Source organism: Acomys russatus, chromosome 19 (assembly GCF_903995435.1).
Source record: "Acomys russatus chromosome 19, mAcoRus1.1, whole genome shotgun sequence".
NCBI classification, from domain to species: Eukaryota; Metazoa; Chordata; class Mammalia; order Rodentia; family Muridae; genus Acomys; species Acomys russatus.
The window spans coordinates 13,701,622-13,721,195 of record NC_067155.1 but is presented as its reverse complement, the minus strand read 5'-3'; the positions used below and the strand labels follow the sequence as shown (position 1 = coordinate 13,721,195).

The following is a 19,574-nucleotide window of genomic DNA, read 5'->3' as shown; positions in this document are numbered from 1 at the left end:
GCAGCTAGAACCCTGTGGGTCCTCCTGGTCCTCCGTCCCTCCCTATGCAGCTGGCCCCTCCTGAGCTGGGCAATCTTGGCCAAGTCCTTTAGCTTCCCTTGCCCTGGGCCTCAGTTTCCCAATGTGGGAGAGAGCTCAGTGGATGAGTCTTGGCCCCTTTCCCACCAGAGCCAAAACCTTCTCTGGCTTTTCTCGACGCTTTTTGTCTTTCCTTTTTTCTTTTCTTTGTAGACAGCGTCTCACTCTGTGGGTCACAGGGGGCCCGGGCTCATCCGTGCTTCAGCCTGTGAGCGCTGGGACTCCAGGGTGCACCAGCACGCCCAGTTTCCTCTGCTGTGATGAACACTGGCCCAGCGTGGAATCTATTACTAGTTATGCCATCCACATATCCTGATGCCTCTTCATCCATCAGGGCTGCACAGCCAGGACAGTGACTGCTGCACCTACAATCTTTCTCCAGCTGCAGTAGTGAACTCGATCTCAGAAGCCAAGAGAAGGTTGCCAAGTGGCCAGAAAGCAGAGCTGGGGCCTTGAGTATGCTCAGCTGGCAGAGGGCAGCAAGCCACACGGCCACAGACAGACAACGTGTGTCCCCATTTAGAAAATGGTCTTGGGGATATAATTAGGAATTTTTCAATGTGGTTGCCCTGGATTTAGGGTGGGCCTCGTATTCAGGGCAGCTGTCTTTGCAAGGGACAAAAGAGGTCCCAGTGCTTGGGAGGCAGAGGCAGGTGGATCTCTGTGAGTTCGAGGCCAGCCTGGTCCACACAGTGAGTTCCAGGACAGCCAGAGCTGTTACACAAAGAAACCCTGTCTCGAAAAACAAAAAAAAAAGGGGGGGGGAGGGAGAGAGAGAGAGAGAGAAAGCCACATGAAGACAATACAGGTCAGGAGCCCTGGAGGCCCTAAAGTCAGAAGGCAGAGTGGGACCCCAAACACCCTGACCTCCGATGCTGCCTTCCAGGACCGTGGGAGTCCTCTTTCACTCTCCTAGTTACGTGTCATTTGTGGGGAGTATGCAAAGAAGCTGGGACCAACACAAACAGTGAGGGGACCCAGGGCTGCAGGGGTGAGGAAGGTGCAGACAGATGTGTGTGAGGTGACCTAAGACCTGCCACTGAAGGGAGACAGGACGACACATGTGCCACCTGAAGCGAGGTCCGAGGACTCTGAGGACAGGCAAGTGGGGCTATGGGGAGCAGATTAGAAGGGACTGGGGACAATGCCACAGGCTGAGGGGTGGGGGACGACCCCTTGACCTCGGAGGACAGAACGAGTAGAAAGAGAATGGGTGCGTCGACCACGCTCGGCCGTCTCCACGTGAGCTCCACAGACCTGAGGCAAGGCTCCCGCAGCCTGTCCCCGTTAAGAAGAAGGCGCTCCAGTGATGCGCAGGTGACCTTTCTAACCAGGGCTTCTTCAGCCTTGAGCTCTGGCTCCATTTTTTGCTTTTGCTAGACAGGTTGGCCCAGACCTTGACAGTCCAACGTGGCTCCTGGTGGGGCTGAGCGGTCTGAGGCTGAGGCTCTGTCTAAACGCCTCTCCAGCTGAGTGCTCCCTGGGGGAATGCCCAGATTCTGACAGTTAGGGGTGACCACACATCACAGTTACATCAAGGTCCTGTGGCCTCTGCTGGGCCAGGGCGGGAGGTGTGGGGAAGAGGCCCTGCTGGGGTCCGCATGGCCACGGACAAGTCCAGGCCTCAGAAGCCGGCTATTTTTTGGACGATGCCTCCTGGCACTTGGGAATGGAGTGCGCATGGCAGATCTGGGCCCGCACCTCCTGCAGCTCTGCCCGTACCTCCTCCAGGGCGCTCAGTGAGGGTGTCGCTTGTGTCTGAGCCTGCAGAGCCTCCAGCGCCAGGGCCAGGCGGCCCACCTCGTCCTGCAGCGCGGTCCAGGCCGCCCGCTGCTCCTCCTCCTTGCTGCGCTGCTGAGTTTGGTGGCGCCAGTACTCCAGGATCAGGCAGCCTCCGCCCACAATGAAGATGGTGGCCTCGCCCAGCAGCTCAGCACCCAGCTCTGCAGCCGCCTCCTCATTCAGCGGCTTGATGGTTGTGCCCCGGAAGCCCATGATGCGCATCTTGGTCCGCATCTCCACCCAGTGGTACACTGCAGGGGAGAGAGGGGTCAGGTGTGCTCGCAAGTCCCACCCCCACACTTCCTTCTCCCAGGTGGAGTCAGAGACCAGGTGGGAGTGGGAGGTCCCCTTGCTTCACCCAGGGAACACAGGGGTACCCTGGAGGCTTTCTTTCCTCTGTACCAAGGTCAGGAGCCAGGGCCTCATGCACACTAGACACACTCGCTGCCACAGAGCTACACTCTGTCTCTTCCATATCTGAGGCAGGGCTCCGTGCAGTGCACACTGGCCTCCAGCTCCCTATGTAGCCAAGGCTGATCTTCAACTTCTCATCCCCAAGTGCTGGGATGACAGGCGTGGACACTATGTCCTGGCACTTTGGACTTTTGTCAGACGTAGCCCAGGCTGGCCTTGAACTCCTGACCCTCCTGCCTGTGCCTCTGGAGTGGCTGGGGTAGTCCTGCACCACAAAGACCAGGCCTGGCCGCAGAGACATCCTTCACGCAGACACCTCTGAGGGCACAGGTCCTCCAGTGGGAGGCCATGTCCCTAGTGGGTCACGAGCAGCTGCTCCCCGCGTATCAAGAGCACACAGATTAAAGGTCCAGCTGCCGTACCTACCCACGCTGCAGCCCTTAGGTCACCACACAGAGTGGCCACCCGTCTTCCTCCCCCCGGTACTGTCCCCCACTTCCCTGGCAAGAGACCAACTCCTTTTCTCTCCTTGCTAAAACACAGATGGAGGGTTGCAGCGGTGCTCGCTGAGACACCAAGTACCTTTTGTGGGTCTGGAGGCTCCAATCCTAGGTTCTCAGTGCAGTCTGAAGGAGCTAAGCGGGAGCCGGGCTCTCTCCTTGCCTGGCCCTGCTTCTCCTCAGCACTGGACAGAGCCTCGAGGAGCATGGGAAATCAGGTGCTGCCTTCACTGGCCCCAGCACCATGGGTGCCCATCAAGTGGGAGAAGATGGAGGGGTGCCCAGGGTGGCTCCTTGCCGAATGCAGTTTTAGTAGAGCCTTTTCTCTCTCTCTCTCTTTCTTTCTTTCTTTCTTTCTTTCTTTCTTTCTTTCTTTCTTTCTTTCTTTTCCGAGACAGGGTTTCTCTGTGTAGCCCTGGCTGGCCTGGAACTCACTATTAGACCAGGCTTTCTTCTTTTCTTGTTTTTGTAACAGCGTGTCATGTAGCACAGGCTGGCCTCAAGCATGCTATACAGCCAAGGATGACCACCCTCCTGCCTCTACTCAGCATCACAGGCATGTGCCACCATCCCTGCCTTTTTAAAAATTTTCCTTTTGAGACAGAGTCTCTCTCTGTGTAATCCAGGCTGGGCCTGACCCTGAGGCAGAAAGCCTCCCAAGGGCTGCGACTGCAGGACTGTGCCTTCATGGCCAGCTCCCTGTACACTTTAGACCTGTCCTTAGGATTACATGCCCGGTCTATCTCAGTAAGAATACACACCCAGACTTGGCAAGACGGTACAGTATCTAAGGGTGACTGGCACCTTTAAGTCTAAATGGGGAACTGCAGAGGTCAGCACATCTGGAGTACAATGGACAAGCCTTGCCCTGGAGGAAAACACTTTTGAGATCATGGTATCGCCCCTGCCAGGTTAGGTATATAAAAATAAATTTCTGTTAAAAAAAAAAAAAGGCTGGAGAGATGGCTCAGAGGTTAAGAGGCACTGTTTGTTCTTTCAAAGGTCCTAAGTTCAATTCTCAGCAATCACATGGTGGCTCACAACCATCTACAATGAGATATGGTGCCCTCTTGTGGTGTGCAGGCACACATGTGGGAAGAGCACTGTATAAATAATAAATAAATAAATCTTAAAAAAAAAAACCCAAACATATAAAAAATATTATTAACTAAACCCCAGTGAAGGGCTTAGGACCCAGAAGGGCTTATTTCTCAGCCTGTGCTTCCTTGGGGGACTGGATCCTCTCTGGGATGTACCTCACTCACGAAGCCAGGATCACCATAAACTCCTAATAAGATGCCTAGCAGTCATCAAGACAATAGTGTAATTAAGTAACTGTGTTGCCACTGGTTAGTAAATCATCACATAGCTCCAAGCAGTGCTGCCTTCACCACCCCTCCCTAGCCCAGCACAGTGCCACAGACCTTTCCTCCTATATACTGTAGGAGGCTGAGGCAGGAGGATCACAAATATGACGCCAGTCCCATTGGGTACGTAGTGAGAGCTTGCCTCAAGAAAACAAAACAACAGGCTGGAGAGATGGTTCAGCTGTTCTTGCAGGAGACCTGGGGCGAGTCCTCAGGACTCACAACAGGTGGCTCAGAACCACCTCCAATTCCAACTACAAGGCATCCAACACCTGACTCTGGCCTTCTCGGGCACCAGGCATGCATGTAGCACACATACACGTGTGTAGGCACTCATACATCCATATAAAAACAAAATTCAAAGCCTAGGGGGCTGGAGACCTGGCTTAGTGGTTTAGAGCACTGGCTGCCTGTCCAGGACTCGAGTTTGATTCCCAGCAACCACATGGTGGCTCGCAGCCTGTGGGTGCAGTGTCAGAGAACACCAAGTGTTTTCTGGCCTCCGCAGCCCCAGGCACACAGGCCCACAGATGCACATGCGGACAAATGCCCTGTGTAGCCAAGACTATCCCTGAACTCCCCAAGCTGCTTCCGCCTCTGGAGGCTGGGCTCACAGATGTGCACGCCACATCCTCCATCTTGTCTGTCTTGTGGACTCAACGGTCCTTCTTCCCAGAACAGCTCCTGGCACCCAGAGGCGCTGATACAAGGAGTGAGTGACTAATGCAGGCTCCTGATGACAACAGCGTGGCCTCTGCCTACATTCCCCACCCAGACCTGGACAGAGCAGCTGGGCGTGGCAGAGCCAGTGGCCGGGAGATCTGGGGGCTCAGTGTGCTTGGAGCTGGGAGGCCCTGGGTCCCAGCCCTGCGCCTGCTGCTGACTTGTTGTGTGACTGGTCAGGGTTCCAAACAGCATAATGCCAGTGTGGAGAGCAGCAGGCGGGAGTGGGGGTGCTCCAGGCCTGCCTCAAAGGCTTGCTGGCTCCTCCCAGGAGTGAGCAAGGACTGCAGCGATCTAATGGGAGATAGCAGGGCTGCCTGCAGGGATGGAGCTGCAGCTGAGCCCTGGAGCACTGTGCCTAAGGCTAGGGAGGATGGTGACTCTGTGACTTGTTGTCTGGCTTGGAGCCTATGCTGAGCCAACTCTTGCCCTGAGGCCTCACTTTCTTTATCTGTGGGGCTTAAAAATGGCCACAGCACAGTAGGGCGTGGTGGCACAGACCTTTAATCTCAGCATTTGGGAGGCAGAGGCAGGCAGATCTCTGTGAGTTCGAGGCCAGCCTGGTCTACAAAGCAAGTCCAGGACAGCCAGGGCTGCACAGAGAAACCCTGTTAGGGGGTGTGTGGAGGTGGGAGCATGGTGTGGGATGTTAGAGATGGCTCAGTGGTTAGGAGCACTGGCTTCTGTCCCAGCAATCACACAGCAGCTAATAGCTGTCTATAACTCCAGTTCTAGGAGACCCAATAGCCTCTCCTGAACTCCTCAGGCACCAGGCATGCACATGGAGAAAAACTAGAGGCAAAACACTCATAAGGTAAAATAAGTAAATCTAAAAATATTTTCAATTAAAAGAAAGAAGTGAGAAGCATGGTGCTTAGAGCTCTAGCAGCTCTATTGAGGTCACAAAGAACGGTATGAATTTTTAAAAAAATGTCAGCAAGAGGAAGACAGTGCCACCAAACCACTGAGAGGTGTTTCCGCTGGATTTACTAGCTAGCAGCAGGTCTGACTGTAGGTCTGGTTATTACTTGCTGGCTGGTTTTCTTTTCTTTCTTTCTTCTTCTTTTTTTTTGTGTTTTTGTTTTTGTTTTGTTTTTTGAGACAGGGTCTTTCCATGTTAGCCTTGGCTGTCCTGGACTTGCTTTGTAGAGCAGGCTGGCCTTGAACTCACATTGATCCACCTGCCTCTGCCTCTAGGGTGCTGGGATTAAAGGCGTGCGCCACCATGCCCGGCCTGCTGGCTGGTTTTCAATGAATAGTTTCGGAAGCATCCCTGGTTCAGCTATACAGTCAGCTTTCTGTGCCTGCTTTGCTGCTAGCGCCAGCCCAGGCCCTAGGCAGAGCTGAAGAACGGACTCGGGCGCCCTCTGCTGTCTGTTCAGAGCACTGTGGGCAGCCTGACCAAGGAGACAGATCCAGCTGAGAGTCAAGCAGCCTTCAAACACAGTGGGAGGAGAGGCGCTGCTTGCTTTTGTAGTGATGGAGACTGGAGAGGGAAAACAGGCATCTAGGTCTGCTAGCCTACGCCCGCCCTCCGCTGTCTGAGACAGTCTCCTGTAGCCCAGGCTAGCCTTACACTTGTTATGGAGCTGAGGACGACCTTACACTCCTATACCTTGATCCTCCTGCCTCTCCACTTCTCTCTCTTGCTTTTTTGAGAAAGGGATTCTCTGTGTAGCCTTGGCTCTCCTGGACTCTCATTGTAGACCAGGCTGGTCTTGAACTCACAGCAATCCACCTGCCTCTGCCTCTCTGAGTGCTGGGATTAAAGGCATGTGCCACTTGCACCCAGCTGCCTCCACTTCTCAAGGTGTGGGCCACCAAGCCTAGCATCAGTTGGTGAAAGCCGCTTATTTTCAGACAGGCCTACGAGTCAAGCTTAACCCTGAACTCCCAACCTTCCTGCTCTAGCCCCTGAGGGTTGGAATTACAGATGTGAATCACCATGACTGAAGGAAGGCATTGTTTTGTGTAAATAAAAACACCGGGTGAGGGAGTGAAACATGGATTAAACAAAAACTTCTAAAATACAATTTAAGAAGCCAAGCATAGTGGTGCACTCCTTTAATCCTAGCACTTGGGAGGCAGAGGCGGGATCTCTGTGAGTTCAAGGCCATCCTGGTCTACAGAAAGAGAGTTCCAGGACAGGCTGGGCTACACAGAAAAACCCTGCCTCTAAATACCACACACACACAAAAAAAAATTTAGTTAATGTCACCCCTTGCCTTGCCATATATTACATTAGCAGCAAAAAATACAACTGGTAGTAATGATTAATACTTCTGCATGTACACAGAGAGAGAGAGGGGGGGGGGGGGAGGGAGAGGAAGAGAGAGAGAGAGAGAAGAGAGAGAGAGAGAAGTGTAGGTGTTTCCTCAGTGGCATCTTAAGAGTGTTTGGAGGTCACCAGCAACAGTCTGGCTGCCACAAGCTGGAGCTGATGTGACTGACACTCTCAAGACTATAAATAGACCTCGGGGAAGTGACTTTCTCTGGATAACATTAAAAATAAAAATGCCAGTGCTTCTCCAGGTTGGCCAGGCCAGACCATGTAGGTGCCACCCCTGGCCATCCCAGGCAAGTACCAAAAAGGCATGTTGTTGCTACAGATTGTCCTCCTGTTGCTCAGCCAACCTTTTGGCAGCTGTACTTAATCTGACATTTGCCTGTCTCTCCCTCCCTTCCTCAAGACAGGTCACCATGGAGCCTGGCTGGCCTGGCTATGTAGGCTAGGTGAGCTCCGTCGGCCTCTGCTTGTGTGCTAGGATTAAAGGTGCACCCACTGCACACTGCGTGTAGCTGGATGGGCCCAGGGCCTGCACTTGCTAAGCAAGCACCCACCCACTGGGCTACATGAGCACTAGTCTTTTCTTTTTTTCATAATTGTTAAGATGGTTTCAAGGAGCCCAGGCTCGCCTTAAACTCCTAAGGCTTCTCCTGCCTCTAACTCTTGGTGCCAGGACTGCAGGTATGAGCCACTGCACACGGCTCTTTCTTTGGTTTTTCTGATAGGATCTTACTGTGTAACCTAGGCTGGCCTGGAACTTGAGATCTCCTGCCTGACTCCCCAGGTGCTGGGATTACAGTAAGTGCCACCATGTCTGCTAGCCCTAGCCTTCCAGGACTGAGGTGTGACCAGGAGAGGCTGTGACGTCTAGATGCTCTAATGGGTCCACATCCCAATTTCCTGGCAACTTTCACTTTTACTTGTGTTTATCACTCTCTCTTTCATCCCTTTAATGTATATACTTAAGTATTTTGGTTTTTTGAGAGAGTCTCATGTAGCCCAGGCTGGTGTCAAACTCACAATATAGCACGGATAACCCTGTGTGAAGGGGTGTGTGAGCCCTGATTCCCCTGAGTGAAGGGGTGTGTAAGCCCTGGCTTCCCTGCATGAAGGGGTGTGTAAGCCCTGATTCCCCTGTGTGTAGGGGTGTGTAAGCCCTGGCTCCCCTGTGTGAAAGGGTGTGTAAGCCCTGGCTCCCCTGCATGAAGGGGTGTGTAAGCCCTGATTCCCCTGTGTGTAGGGGTGTGTAAGCCCTGGCTCCCCTGTGTGAAAGGGTGTGTAAGCCCTGGCTCCCCTGCATGAAGGGGTGTGTAAGCCCTGGCTCCCCTGCAGTGCTGGCCCAAAGGCTCAGCTTTAAACTTGGATATTTTTTTTTAACTTTTTTTTGGTTTTTCAAGACATGGTCTCTCTGTGTAGCCTTGGCTGTCCTGGACTCACTTTATAGACCAGGCTGGCCTCGAGCTCACAAAGATCCACCTGCCTCTGCCTCCCGAGTGCTGGGATTAAAGGTATGAACCACCACGCATGGCTAAACTTGGGTATTTTAAACTCACATCTGGTAATACCAGGACTTGCAGTGTTTGCAGGCCTCGGCTCACCAGGCCTCTTCAGGCTCTCACTCAGCATGGTGCCTGCTTGTCTACATGGGACACACTTTCTACTGTGGTCCCGTATGTGCTGCGGTATCACATGACATTCTCTACGCCAGGTACCAAGAGGCACAGCGGACCCACTCCTTTTCAGCACAATATTCCTTAGGCTCTAAGACACAGGAGGACTATCTAGTGGTCACAAGTTCAGGGGACAGCATGCTCATCTAGAGGCTGAGGGGACAGCCAGGGCGCCATCTCCAGTACAAGATAATATCAAAGGAAACAGTAATGAAGGACCTGCTCATCCCCAGGAGCTGAGGCTGCTGCCTTCACAGGTGGCTTGCACAGGCAGCCTCCTGCCCAGCCCCTGCAGCACTGTCCCCATCCCCCAGGCCATTAGAAGCTGGAGGTCCCAAGGATCAGATGGCCTGGGGACAGCCCTTCCTTTGCTGTAGGAGGCCTGGCCTCTCTTTCTGAAAACCTCCAACACTCAGTTCCCAGGGAGGGTGTAACTCAGCATGGAGCACCTGCACATGGCCTGGGGCCCTGGATGTTCAGAGTTGGGTGGCCCTGTGTCCCTCATGGCTACCCCATGAGTTCAGCTTTCACACGTATCTTTAATCCTAGCTGTTGTTCCAATGTCAGCCTCTCCCCCTCCCTTGCCATGTGACTCCCCTGCTGTAGAGTTTTGGGAAAATGTGTCATGAACCCCAGGCTGACCTACAACTCGTCAGAGATGAGAACGGATGACTGAACTACAGGTCTCTTGCCTCCAGCCCCAGTGCAGAAATTACAGTGGCACACCGCCAGCCCAGACCTCTTTGGTTTTCTGAGACAGGACCTCACACTGTAGCCCAGGTTTGTGCTATCCTCCTGCCCCGGCCACATGTGTGCTGGGATTACAAGTGTGTGGCACCAGGCTTGGCTCTAACTGCAGCTTCTTCTGATCAAAGAGCCCCCGCTAACACGCTAGAGCTGGAGCAGGGGAGCCCAGACCTGCACAAGCCGTAAGTCTGTGGGAGCTGACTGCAAGGTAGGGCTTGGGACCCATACAGGCTGCAAGTACTAACTGTAGTTGGAGCAGGTGTTAACAAGAACAGAATAAGCACTCAGGAAGCAGAGGCAGGTGGATCGCTCTGAGTTTGAGGCCAGCCCGGTCTACAAAGAGAGTCCAGGTCGACTAAGGCTACACAGAGAAACCCTGGCTCCAAAAACAACAACAACAGAACGAGGGCTAGCATTACCATGGTGGAGATGATAAAAAAGAAACATGGCATCAAATTTTTATGTATTTCAACAAACGTTCATAAAAGCACTTAAGAGTCAGGCCAGGGCTAGGGTGTGGCTCAGTGTTACAACATCTGTCTAGAATCCCCCAGTGAGGGGCTGGGGCGTGGTTCAGTGGTAGAGCCCCTGCCTAGAGTCCCCCAGTTGAGGGGCTGGGGGCGTGGCTCAGCAGTAGAGCCCCTGCCTAGAATCCCCAAGTGAGGGGCTTGGGGCGTGGCTCAGTGGTAGAGCCCCTGCCTAGAATTCCCCAGTGAGGGGCTGGGGGTGTGGCTCAGTGGTAGAGCCCCTGCCTAGAATCCCCCAGTGAGGGGCTGGGGGGTGTGGCTCAGTGGTAGAGCCTCTGTCTAGTATGGAGGCCCAGAGTTCAACCCTCAGTTTTATATAAAACAGGTTTTCTTCCCCCAAACTAAATTAAATAGAGTAGAGAGTGCAGGTGCTATCCTATGCTTTGCTGTAGTAACTTATCAAAGTGTCAGAGCAGAGCACACAATGACTGTGGGAAGGAGTGTAAGCTTTGTCACAGGTGAAAGCAGTCTTGGCGGGCTTTGCCCTTGGATACACCATGGATACTCCCTGAGGTTAACCTTGAGATAGACTGGGTGGAGCCACCCTGGGCCTGGAATTCAGAAAGGAGACCTGGGACTCCACCTGGACTACTGTGCTTCTAATCGACCCTCAATGGGAGAGGGAGACCGCCCCTTGCACGTGACAGACAGGCAGGCAGAGAGGACGAGAGAGGAGCAGCAGGTTCAGACCGGGCTTGAGAACACATGGATCGAGAAAAGGATCAGCGAACAGACCGGACCAGCGTGCAGGCCAGAGACACTTAGGGACCCGTCCCATGGAACGGATACCAGAAGATTCACTCTTTTTGCCCTTTAACCATTTTCCCCTCTTGTGTAAGCTAGCTGGGTTGTATAATAAAGTTTAATTGTTAAGAAACAGAGCCAATCCCAGCACTCGGGAGGCAGAGGCAGGCGGATCGCTGTGAGTTCGAGGCCAGCCTGGTCTACAAAGTGAGTCCAGGATAGCCAAGGCTACACAGAGAAACCCTGTCTCGAAAAACCAAAAAAAAAAAAAAAAAGAAAAAAAAAGAAACAGAGCCAATAAATGACAGACTACAAAACCAGGCCCAGAGAGGTTAAATACCTTGCTCAGGTTTTAGGCTGGGCTCTGGGCCATGCTGTAGACTGAACACAGCATGCTGAGGGCACTGGCCATCAGTCATGAGTACTTTACTGTGCAGAAAGGCAATGATGTGCCCAGAACACACCCAGAGGAAACCGCAAAGCAGGGACACAGGGCAGACAGCTTTTGTCAGGAGGTACGCTAAGCCGCCAAGGCACACTGTTCACATGACAACAGACTGTGTCCTTCCAGCCACTGAGAAGGACCAAGTCTGCAGGCTCTAGGCAAGGGCCTTCCCCATCCACACAGGAATCCTGGGAGGTAAGTTTTAAGAGTACCTCCTTTTGTTGTTTTGTCTCAAAATAATCTCATGTAGCCGAGGCTGACCTCAAACTGGCTCCTTAAGGAAGGTTAGCCTTGACTTATTCTTTCCTGTTTTTACCTCAGACCCCCAGAGCTGGCATTACAGACATGCACAACAATGGCCAGATGTTTGCTTTGTTTTGAAATACAGAGTAGAGGTTCAGAGAGGGCACACTGCTCTGAACATCACACAGCCAGTCAGTGGCGATGCCAAGATGCAAACCCATAAGTGCCTGCACTGTGGTCATCTGTTGGAGGAGATCTGGTTACCTCCCTGCCATGGGCATTGGTATGAATGTTGAGCCATCTCCTGTACCCATGTGATGTGAGGAATCCTACCCAATATGCCTGATTGATTAATAAAGTCGCTGACAGCCTGGGCTGGGCAGAAGAGATGTAGGCAGGGCTTAAGTTCTGGGTCTGGGGTCTCAGAAGAGGATGGAGATGGGGAGGAGAAGAGGAGGCCACCATGGGGTGACATGGACCAGGAGCACACAGCCAAGAGCAGCTTGCTCTGAGGACTGGCCCGATGGATCAGAAGAAGCCCAAGTGGAGCATGTACATGTATTTATGGAGATTTTGGATGGGAAGCAGACAAGATAGCATAGAGGGTTGATATCTGCCCAGCTTTAGTGTTTTAAAGCTTATTAAAATCTAACAAGTTTCTGTGTCTTTTATTTGGAAAATAGCTGGCTAGGGAATAACGGCTGCTGTAATAATTTTCTGTATTAGTCTTCATGTGCTAGGCAGTGCAGTTGCGTTCTACACCTTCTGTGGCCTGCACTCAGGGCCGCTCTGACCGACAGAGCCATGGTGAAGACAATCTGCACCTCCCGGCCCTCTCATAATGGCCTACAGCACCCACTTCCTGTTTAACAGTGAATACAATGTAGTTTTAGGAGACCAGTGCAGTGAGCTGGCTGGGGAGCCTGTTGGAAGAGGACTGCAGGGAGAGGGGCACCAATGCTCCACGGTGGCACCTGCTGCCTGCTCCTCAGCTCCTGCACCCCAGCAGAGGAACCTCCCAGCAGAGCACAGCCAAGCCACAGACTGAAGAAATGAAGGGGTCACTGCTGTCACAGTGGTGGTAGATGTCTGTAATCCCAGAACTCAGGAGGCAGAGGCAGGCAGATCACTGTGAGTTCGAGGCCAGCCTGGTCTACAATGTGAGTGCAGGACAGCCAGGGCTACACAGAGAAACCCTGTCTTGAAAAACCAAAAATAAATAAATAAATAAGAAAAAAGAAAGAGGGGGCTGGAGAGATGGCTCAGAGGTTAAGGGCACTTTATGCTTTTCCAGAGGACCTGAGTTCAATTCCCAGCAATCTCAGGATGGCTCACAACCATCTCTAATGTGATCTGATGCCCTCTTCTGGTCTGCAGGTGTACATGCAAATAAAGCACTATATATATAATAAAATGAATAAATAAATAACATATTAAAAAAGAAAGAGAGAGAGAGAGAAGGAGTCAGTGGGTTGTAAGCGCAAGCCACGTCATCTGGCCTTCCTGTAAACTTTGTCCCCAGAACCCCAGCAGTTTAATCCCCAGAGTTCTGCTAGTGGTTAAGAGAGTGGAGCTTTGGTCAGACTGTGAAGACCTGTCACTATGATGGAGCCCGCGAGAGGAACTCCGGCATCCCGGTGGTCTTAGGGACAAGAGACATGCCACAGACATCCTGGTACCTTAGGACTCCACCAGCACGAAGACCTTCAAAAGAGCTGAGCAGATGCAAGGGCTGCCCAGACTCTGCGCAGAAGGAAGCTCTTTTCTTTTTTTTTTTTTTTTTTTGGTTTTTCGAGACAGGGTTTCTCTGTGTAACCTTGGCCATCCTGGACTCACTTTGTAGACCAGGCTGTCCTCGAACTCACAGCGATCCGCCTGCCTCTGCCTCCCGAGTGCTGGGATTAAAGGCGTGCGCCACCACGCCCGGCCACAGGAAGCTCTTTTCTTTATGCACCTAGTCTGCTTGAGGTGTTCGGATATGGTGGGCATCTCCGAAGGACCCTGACCTTGCTGTATGGCTGACTAGGAACATGAGCAGTATACTGGAAAGGAATAGAAACAAGTGAACTGGGGTTCCTCCCCTGGAAGCACGTGTCACACCCTCTGAGAAGGAGGCCGGGGACAGAGCGCTTGAGCTTTTGGGACGTGGTGAAGATCCTACCCAGCACTCGAAAGACCTCTGAAGCAACAGGATGGCCACAGGTTCTAGGTCACACCGACCCTGTCTCCAAATGCCAAAAAGAACAAAGGAAAGAGCGCTGCCCTCACTGCACAGTGCATCAGTAAGTAGGACTGGACTGTCTCTTGCTCCCAGGCGCGTGGGTCCCTGGGGACAGGCAGCCGACAGGGCAGGCTTCTGCTGCATGATTACTGGGCTCACAGGGACTTCTTCCTTGCACTCTCTCAGCCACAGCAGTCTCAGTGGCCTTCCCAGCTGTGTGGATAAGAAGGGGCAGGCAGCCAGCTGTGGTGGCGCACACCTGTAGCTCCAGCACCGAGGAGGCAGAGGTAGGGAGATCTCTATGTGTTGAGGCTGGCCTGGTCCACATAGTTCCAGTCCGGGTAGGGCCACACTGTGAGACTCTGTCAAAACAAAGCAACACAATGCAAAGGCAAAGGGCAAGCCCACCCTGCTGAGTGCCAAGGACCTCAGGTGGCACAGCAGTGGTGAGAGGTCTTGGAATGTGGAGCCATAGCCACAGCCACAGGCACTTAGCAGTGTGAGTGCTGGGGGCTGGGCTGGTCCCCTATGTACACAAACACTGAATTCAGAGCTCCGAGATCTGGTTGGAGTCCCGAAGAGAGCATTGCCATGTACTTTGATCAACGCTGTGTAAATTCTGCTCCCCGGTCATCTCTGATTGGCTAATAAAGAAGCTGAATAGCCAATTTTGGGCAGAGGAGACAGTAGGAGGGACTTCTAGTGCCGGTCTTGGGACCGGAAGTAGGGACAAGGAAGGAGGGAGAAGAAAGATGATGGAGAGAAAGGACGTGGCCTGATGGAGCAGAAACAGCCCAGACAGGAACAATATGGCAAGTAAATCGGGGTACACGGCTGGGAAGTAGCCAGACTGAGAGGATTAGTACAAAAGGACATCAGCCCACTGAATGACCCTAAAGCTTACTGATACATCTACTAAGGTCTATTTGGCAACTAGAGCAGGTGATGAGGAAAGCCCCAAAATAGAAATTATCTTCATCATGCAAAGACAGGAAGGATGGAATGAAAGAGCAGGACCTAGCTAGGTAGGGCTGCCCTAGCTCAGAACCAGCAGGACCTAGCTAGGCGGGGCTCCCCTAGCTCAGAACCAGCAGGACCTAGCTAGGCGGGGCTCCCCTAGCTCAGAACCACGTCCAACAGAGCAACAGGTCCTCTCGGCCTGTTTGCCAGCTGCCCTCTGCCACATGACCCCTGCCAGCTCTCCCTTCGAGCAAGTTTCCACATGAGTCACTGAGAGGAAGGGAAGGGTTCTAACCAGGGGACTCAAGACAGCATCCCGAGAGCATGTCTACATATGCAAAGACTCACAAAGTATGGCGTGTCCCAGATTTACCCTTCCCCAGAGAGATATAGACACACCATACATTGTGGGGTGTCTCTGCCGAAGACACACGACTCAGATCCAACTGGGGAAAGCTCCAGATGGCAGGACTAATTAATGTCAGTGTCATAAAAAGTAAGTGTGAAAGCCGAATGGTGGTGGCGCACCTCTTTAATCCCAGCACTGGAGGAGGCAGAGGCGGGCAGATCTCTGAGGCCAGCCTGGTCTACAAAGTGAGGCCAGGAGTGCCAAGGCTACACAGAGAGACCCTGTCTCAAAAAACAAAACAACAACAAAAAAAGGGTGGGCAGAGGTGATGGTGGAGAGCACAGCCCCCAGACCTCCAGTAGCCCAGGCTGGCCTCAAACTAGCTATTTAGTTACAGGTGACCTTGAACTCTTGATCCTCTTGCCTCAGCCTTCCAAGTGCTGATGTTTCAAGTGGTAGCCATGCCTGGTTCCACCCCTGGACTAGAAAGCGCTCTGCCACTGTGATACATCTCTAGCTACTTATTTCTTTCTCCTTTTTCACTCAGTACTTTGAGACAGACTCTCAAAAGATATTCTGGTTGTGAATGCAGGCTGATCTGGAACTTTCAGTTCTCCGGCCTCAGCCTCCTGAGTGGCTGGCATTACAGGATTGGCAAGAAAACTTTTGTAGTGCCAAGTCATTCTGCAGATTAAAGGATACCAAACTGGGGGTGGAGGAGTGGGGGCTGGAGAGATGGCTCAGAGGTTAAGAGCACTGACTGCTCTCCCAGAGATCCTAAGTTCAAGTCTCAGCAACTACATGGTGGCTCACAACCACCTAGAATGTGATGTGGTGCCCTCTTCTGGCGTTCAGGTGCACATGCAGGCAGAGCACTGTCTACATAATAAATAAATCTTAAAAAAAAAAAAAAAAAGTACCAAACTGGACTGCTGAAGCTGTCTCCTCAATGCATCCATCCCCAGTCAGAGATTACCCAAGATCTATTAAAATAGGGATCTGGAGGGGCTCATCAGGCCCCATCCTGCCTAGAGGAGCTGCTGCAATTAACAGCTGCTGGGAGAAGGGAGACAGATCCTCAGTGATGGGGGCCAATGGGCAGGCAAATATAACCCTCACCCATATATAGCCAGTCAAGCAACTCAACAGATTTAAAACATAATAATGAACCATCTTTTGTTTGCTCATTTGAGGCAGGGTTTCTCTTTGTAGCCCCGGCTGTTCTGGACTCACTCTGTAAACCAGGCTGGACTCTAACTCAGAGACCCACCTGTCTCTCCTCTATGCTGGGATTAAAGGCCTGCGCCACCACCCATGCGGCCAAGGAGCCATCTCTAATGCCAGAACTCCAGAGGCAGGGAGATCTCTGAGTTTGAGTTCAGTATGGTCTATCTAGTGAGTTCCAGACTAGCCAGGGCTACACTGTGAGCCCCTGTTGAAGGGGGGGGGGGGGGGAAGAAGTCATGAGATTACCAAGAGGGCTAGTTGGGAAGATGAGAGGCTCAGTGGGAGTGGAGCAAGAGAGGCTAATGGGTGACCACAAAATACACACGTGTATGAAGTTACTGAAACCACACAATAAAGCCTATAGATTTACACCTGGGGCTTGTGTCACAGCCCAGGCAGGCTGGAACTCACTCTGTAGTCCAGGCTGCCCTCGACCTCCTGCCTCTGCCTCCCAAATGCCAGAATTACAGTTTGTGTCCCTATGCCTGGCTAGACTCCCAATTTTAGGACCTAGCTTCCCGCCCGGAATGGATAATCCCAGGCCTGGATCTCTACACATCGCCACGTTCCTCACAATAAATAATGCGGCATCATAGGCAGCACAGTGGGACGAGCAACGCTGCCGCCACTGCTGAGGACTCAGCGCGTTAAGTGAGGGCTGAAGAACGCAGCCGGGGACCGTAAGCAACTACTAAGTGCTGCTGTGTCATAGCATCCCCTGTGCAGAGCGGAAAGAGAGGCTCAGAGGGAGTAAGTGGTCTCCCCAAAGTCATCAGGTTAAGGGGTGGGGTCAAACACAAAGCTAAGAGCAGTCCCAGGGCTTGGAAGAAAAGCAGGAAGCTCAACAGGCCTGGGAGTCCAGAGTCCACAGCTGGGCTCTGGCACAAGCCTCCACCCTGACGGAGTGTGACTGGAACGGCCTGTGACCGTGGAGAGTGACCGAAGCAAATCGTTCCTGCCATGAGGGCTTACTTTTTTCTTCTGTAAACTTCAAGCAGTCATCCCCGGGTTGTGTCCTGAAGATCTTGGAACTCACTTTCTAAGTGAAGATAGAGCCTCACTGGCCGAGAGACTCCTGCCTCTGCCTTCCGAATGCTGAGATTACAAGCCTATGGGACCAGTAGTTTCTTTTATTGCTTTTTGTTTGTTTTGGGGTTTTATTGTTGTTGTTGTGGTGGTGTGTTTTGATTTTTTGAGACAGTGTTTCTCTGTGTAGCCTTGGCTATCCTGGAACTCACTCTGTAGACCAGGCTAGCCTCGAACTCAGAGATCTGCCTGCCTCTGCCTCCCAACTGTTGAGATTAAAGTCACGCACCACCACTGCCCGGCTGTTTTTGTTCATTTGTTGTTTGTGTTTTGATTTTGAGTCAGGGTCTCATGTAGCCCAGACAGAACTCACTAAAGCATCTGAAGCTGGCCCTGACCGCCTGTTCCCACTGCCTCAACCTCCCAAATACTGGGTTGTTAGTGGACACAATCACACCTGGCTTCGAAATCCAACACCTCCATTGTAAGGTCTGTGACCCAGGCAGAAGTTCCGCCAAACATCAAAAGGACCAAGAACTAGCCGGGTGGTGGTGGCGCACACCTTTAATCCCAGCACTCGGGGAGGCAGAGGCAGGTGGATCGTGTGAGTTCGAGGCCAGCCTGGTCTACAAAGTGAGTCCAGGACAGCCAAGGCTACACAGAGAAACCCTGTCCCAAAGAACTAAAAATAAATAAATAAATAAAAATAATAAATTTTTTAAAATGAAAAAGGGGGTGGGGCCAAGAACTGTCAAACACATAGGAATTGGGGGAAAAGTCAAGACTCCCCGTAGCTATCTGGCCTCCACACATGTTCCTCCCTTGGAGCCAACTCTGCCCCTCAGTAGTCTGGTGAGAGTCTCCTCACCCCTCAGGTCTCTGTTGGGATGCTCCCTCTGCCAGAGGGTGCTCTCTGTATTTCATGCCACGTCTAGTGGGCTCCGCCATCCCGTGTAGATTGTCACGGCATGGGGGCTTGGGTTGACAAGACTGGTACTGGTGTGGACCCTGCTGCTTCGTAAGCAGGGTCAGCTCGGGCCTCGCACAAAACAGACCCTCGTCATATATAAACGACACGGGGTAATGGAAGAACAGTGTGGTTCCTATTCAAGTTACAAAGCCTTGCCCCTGGTCTCTGATCCGCACAGACAGATCAACCTTGCTCGTACTTGGTGCGTCTGAGACGCTCAGATATATAGCACATGGGTGCTATCAACTCCAGACTCCACAGTCCTGGATACCGCGGAGATAACAGGACCGCACATACGACATATCAGTACACAGGACGCCACTGAACGAATGGGTGTGAGGAAACTTATAAATAAACAGATGCATTCTAGGCTCATCCCTTTGCCGGGTCACCATCACGACCCTAACTCAGACACAGTGTAAAACTAAGCCCCGAGCCTTGTGCTCTTAAACCCAGCGGAGAGGCGGCGGGTACGCAAGCACGCACAGGGCGGGAGGGGAAACTGAGGGACGCGGTGGAATTTCCTGAGTAAAGTCTCCTTAGGATGGCTGGGCGGGGGGTGCGTCCTGAGTGGGCTTCTCCTAAGTCCCACCCTAGTGGCTCTCACACCTCACCCTATTGGCTCGCGTAGTCGTCAACCGCCACCAGCCCTCCTCCCTATTGGCTGGGCATTCCCGCTCGCCCTTCTCCGCTATTGGCCGGATGACACGCCCCTCTAGCAGAAGCCGCCCCCATTGGCTACAGGCGTTTGCCGGTTCGCGCCGGGATTGGTCAGATCCAGAAGCCATTTCCCTCCTGAGCGACCCCGTGAAGGGTCGGGAATGGAAGGGCTGCGGGGCCGCGGGGGGCGAGACTCACGCTGGGCTGGCGGGAGGCAGACGTAGGTCTTGAAGAACTCGCTGCGGCGGGCGGCCTCCTTGATGCGGTTGGCCAGCGGCTTGCTGACCTGCCGGATGCCCAAGTAGAACAGCTTCGCCATGGGGAACGCGCCCACCACCATCCTGGCGCTCGCCCCGGGCACGCGCAACCTTGCTTTGACTGGGCGGGGCGCCGCGGACGCGCTCGCCGTACCTCCCGCCCCCCTCCCGCCCTCAGTCGGGGCCGTGCGTGCCTGCGTAAGGGAGGGACTTGCCTACGTGCCCACGTACGAGCGCGCGCGCCTGCACGCTCGCGGCGGGGGTGGCGGGGCGGGCGATGGGCTGCAGGGGGCGCTCGTGACGTCACCGCGTCGACGTCCGTCCGCTATGCAAATGCACGGCGGAAGTGAGGCGTCAGGGGGCGGTGCCGTTAAACG

At 53.0% G+C, this 19,574-nt stretch overlaps 1 protein-coding gene across 1 annotated transcript; it reads right to left on the bottom strand.

Moving 5' to 3' along the window:
* Positions 1-1,650: 1,650 nt before the first annotated feature.
* LOC127203676 (optic atrophy 3 protein homolog) lies at positions 1,651-19,365 on the bottom strand. The gene is made up of 2 exons (XM_051162508.1): positions 19,139-19,365; positions 1,651-2,111 (listed from the first exon to the last, which is right to left on the bottom strand). The coding sequence occupies exons 1-2, from the start codon at positions 19,278-19,280 to the stop codon at positions 1,714-1,716; spliced, it is 540 nt and encodes a 179-aa protein (XP_051018465.1). The 5' UTR covers positions 19,281-19,365; the 3' UTR covers positions 1,651-1,713.
* Positions 19,366-19,574: the final 209 nt, after the last annotated feature.

Bases quoted from the DNA above. Each gene is read 5' to 3' on its own strand.
- LOC127203676 (XM_051162508.1), bottom strand. From the start codon at position 19,280: ATGGTGGTGGGCGCGTTCCCCATGGCGAAGCTGTTCTACTTGGGCATC. The intron at 2,112-19,138 runs GTGAGTCTCGCC...TCTCCCCTGCAG, and splicing joins CTGCCTCCCGCCAGCCCAGC to TGTACCACTGGGTGGAGATG.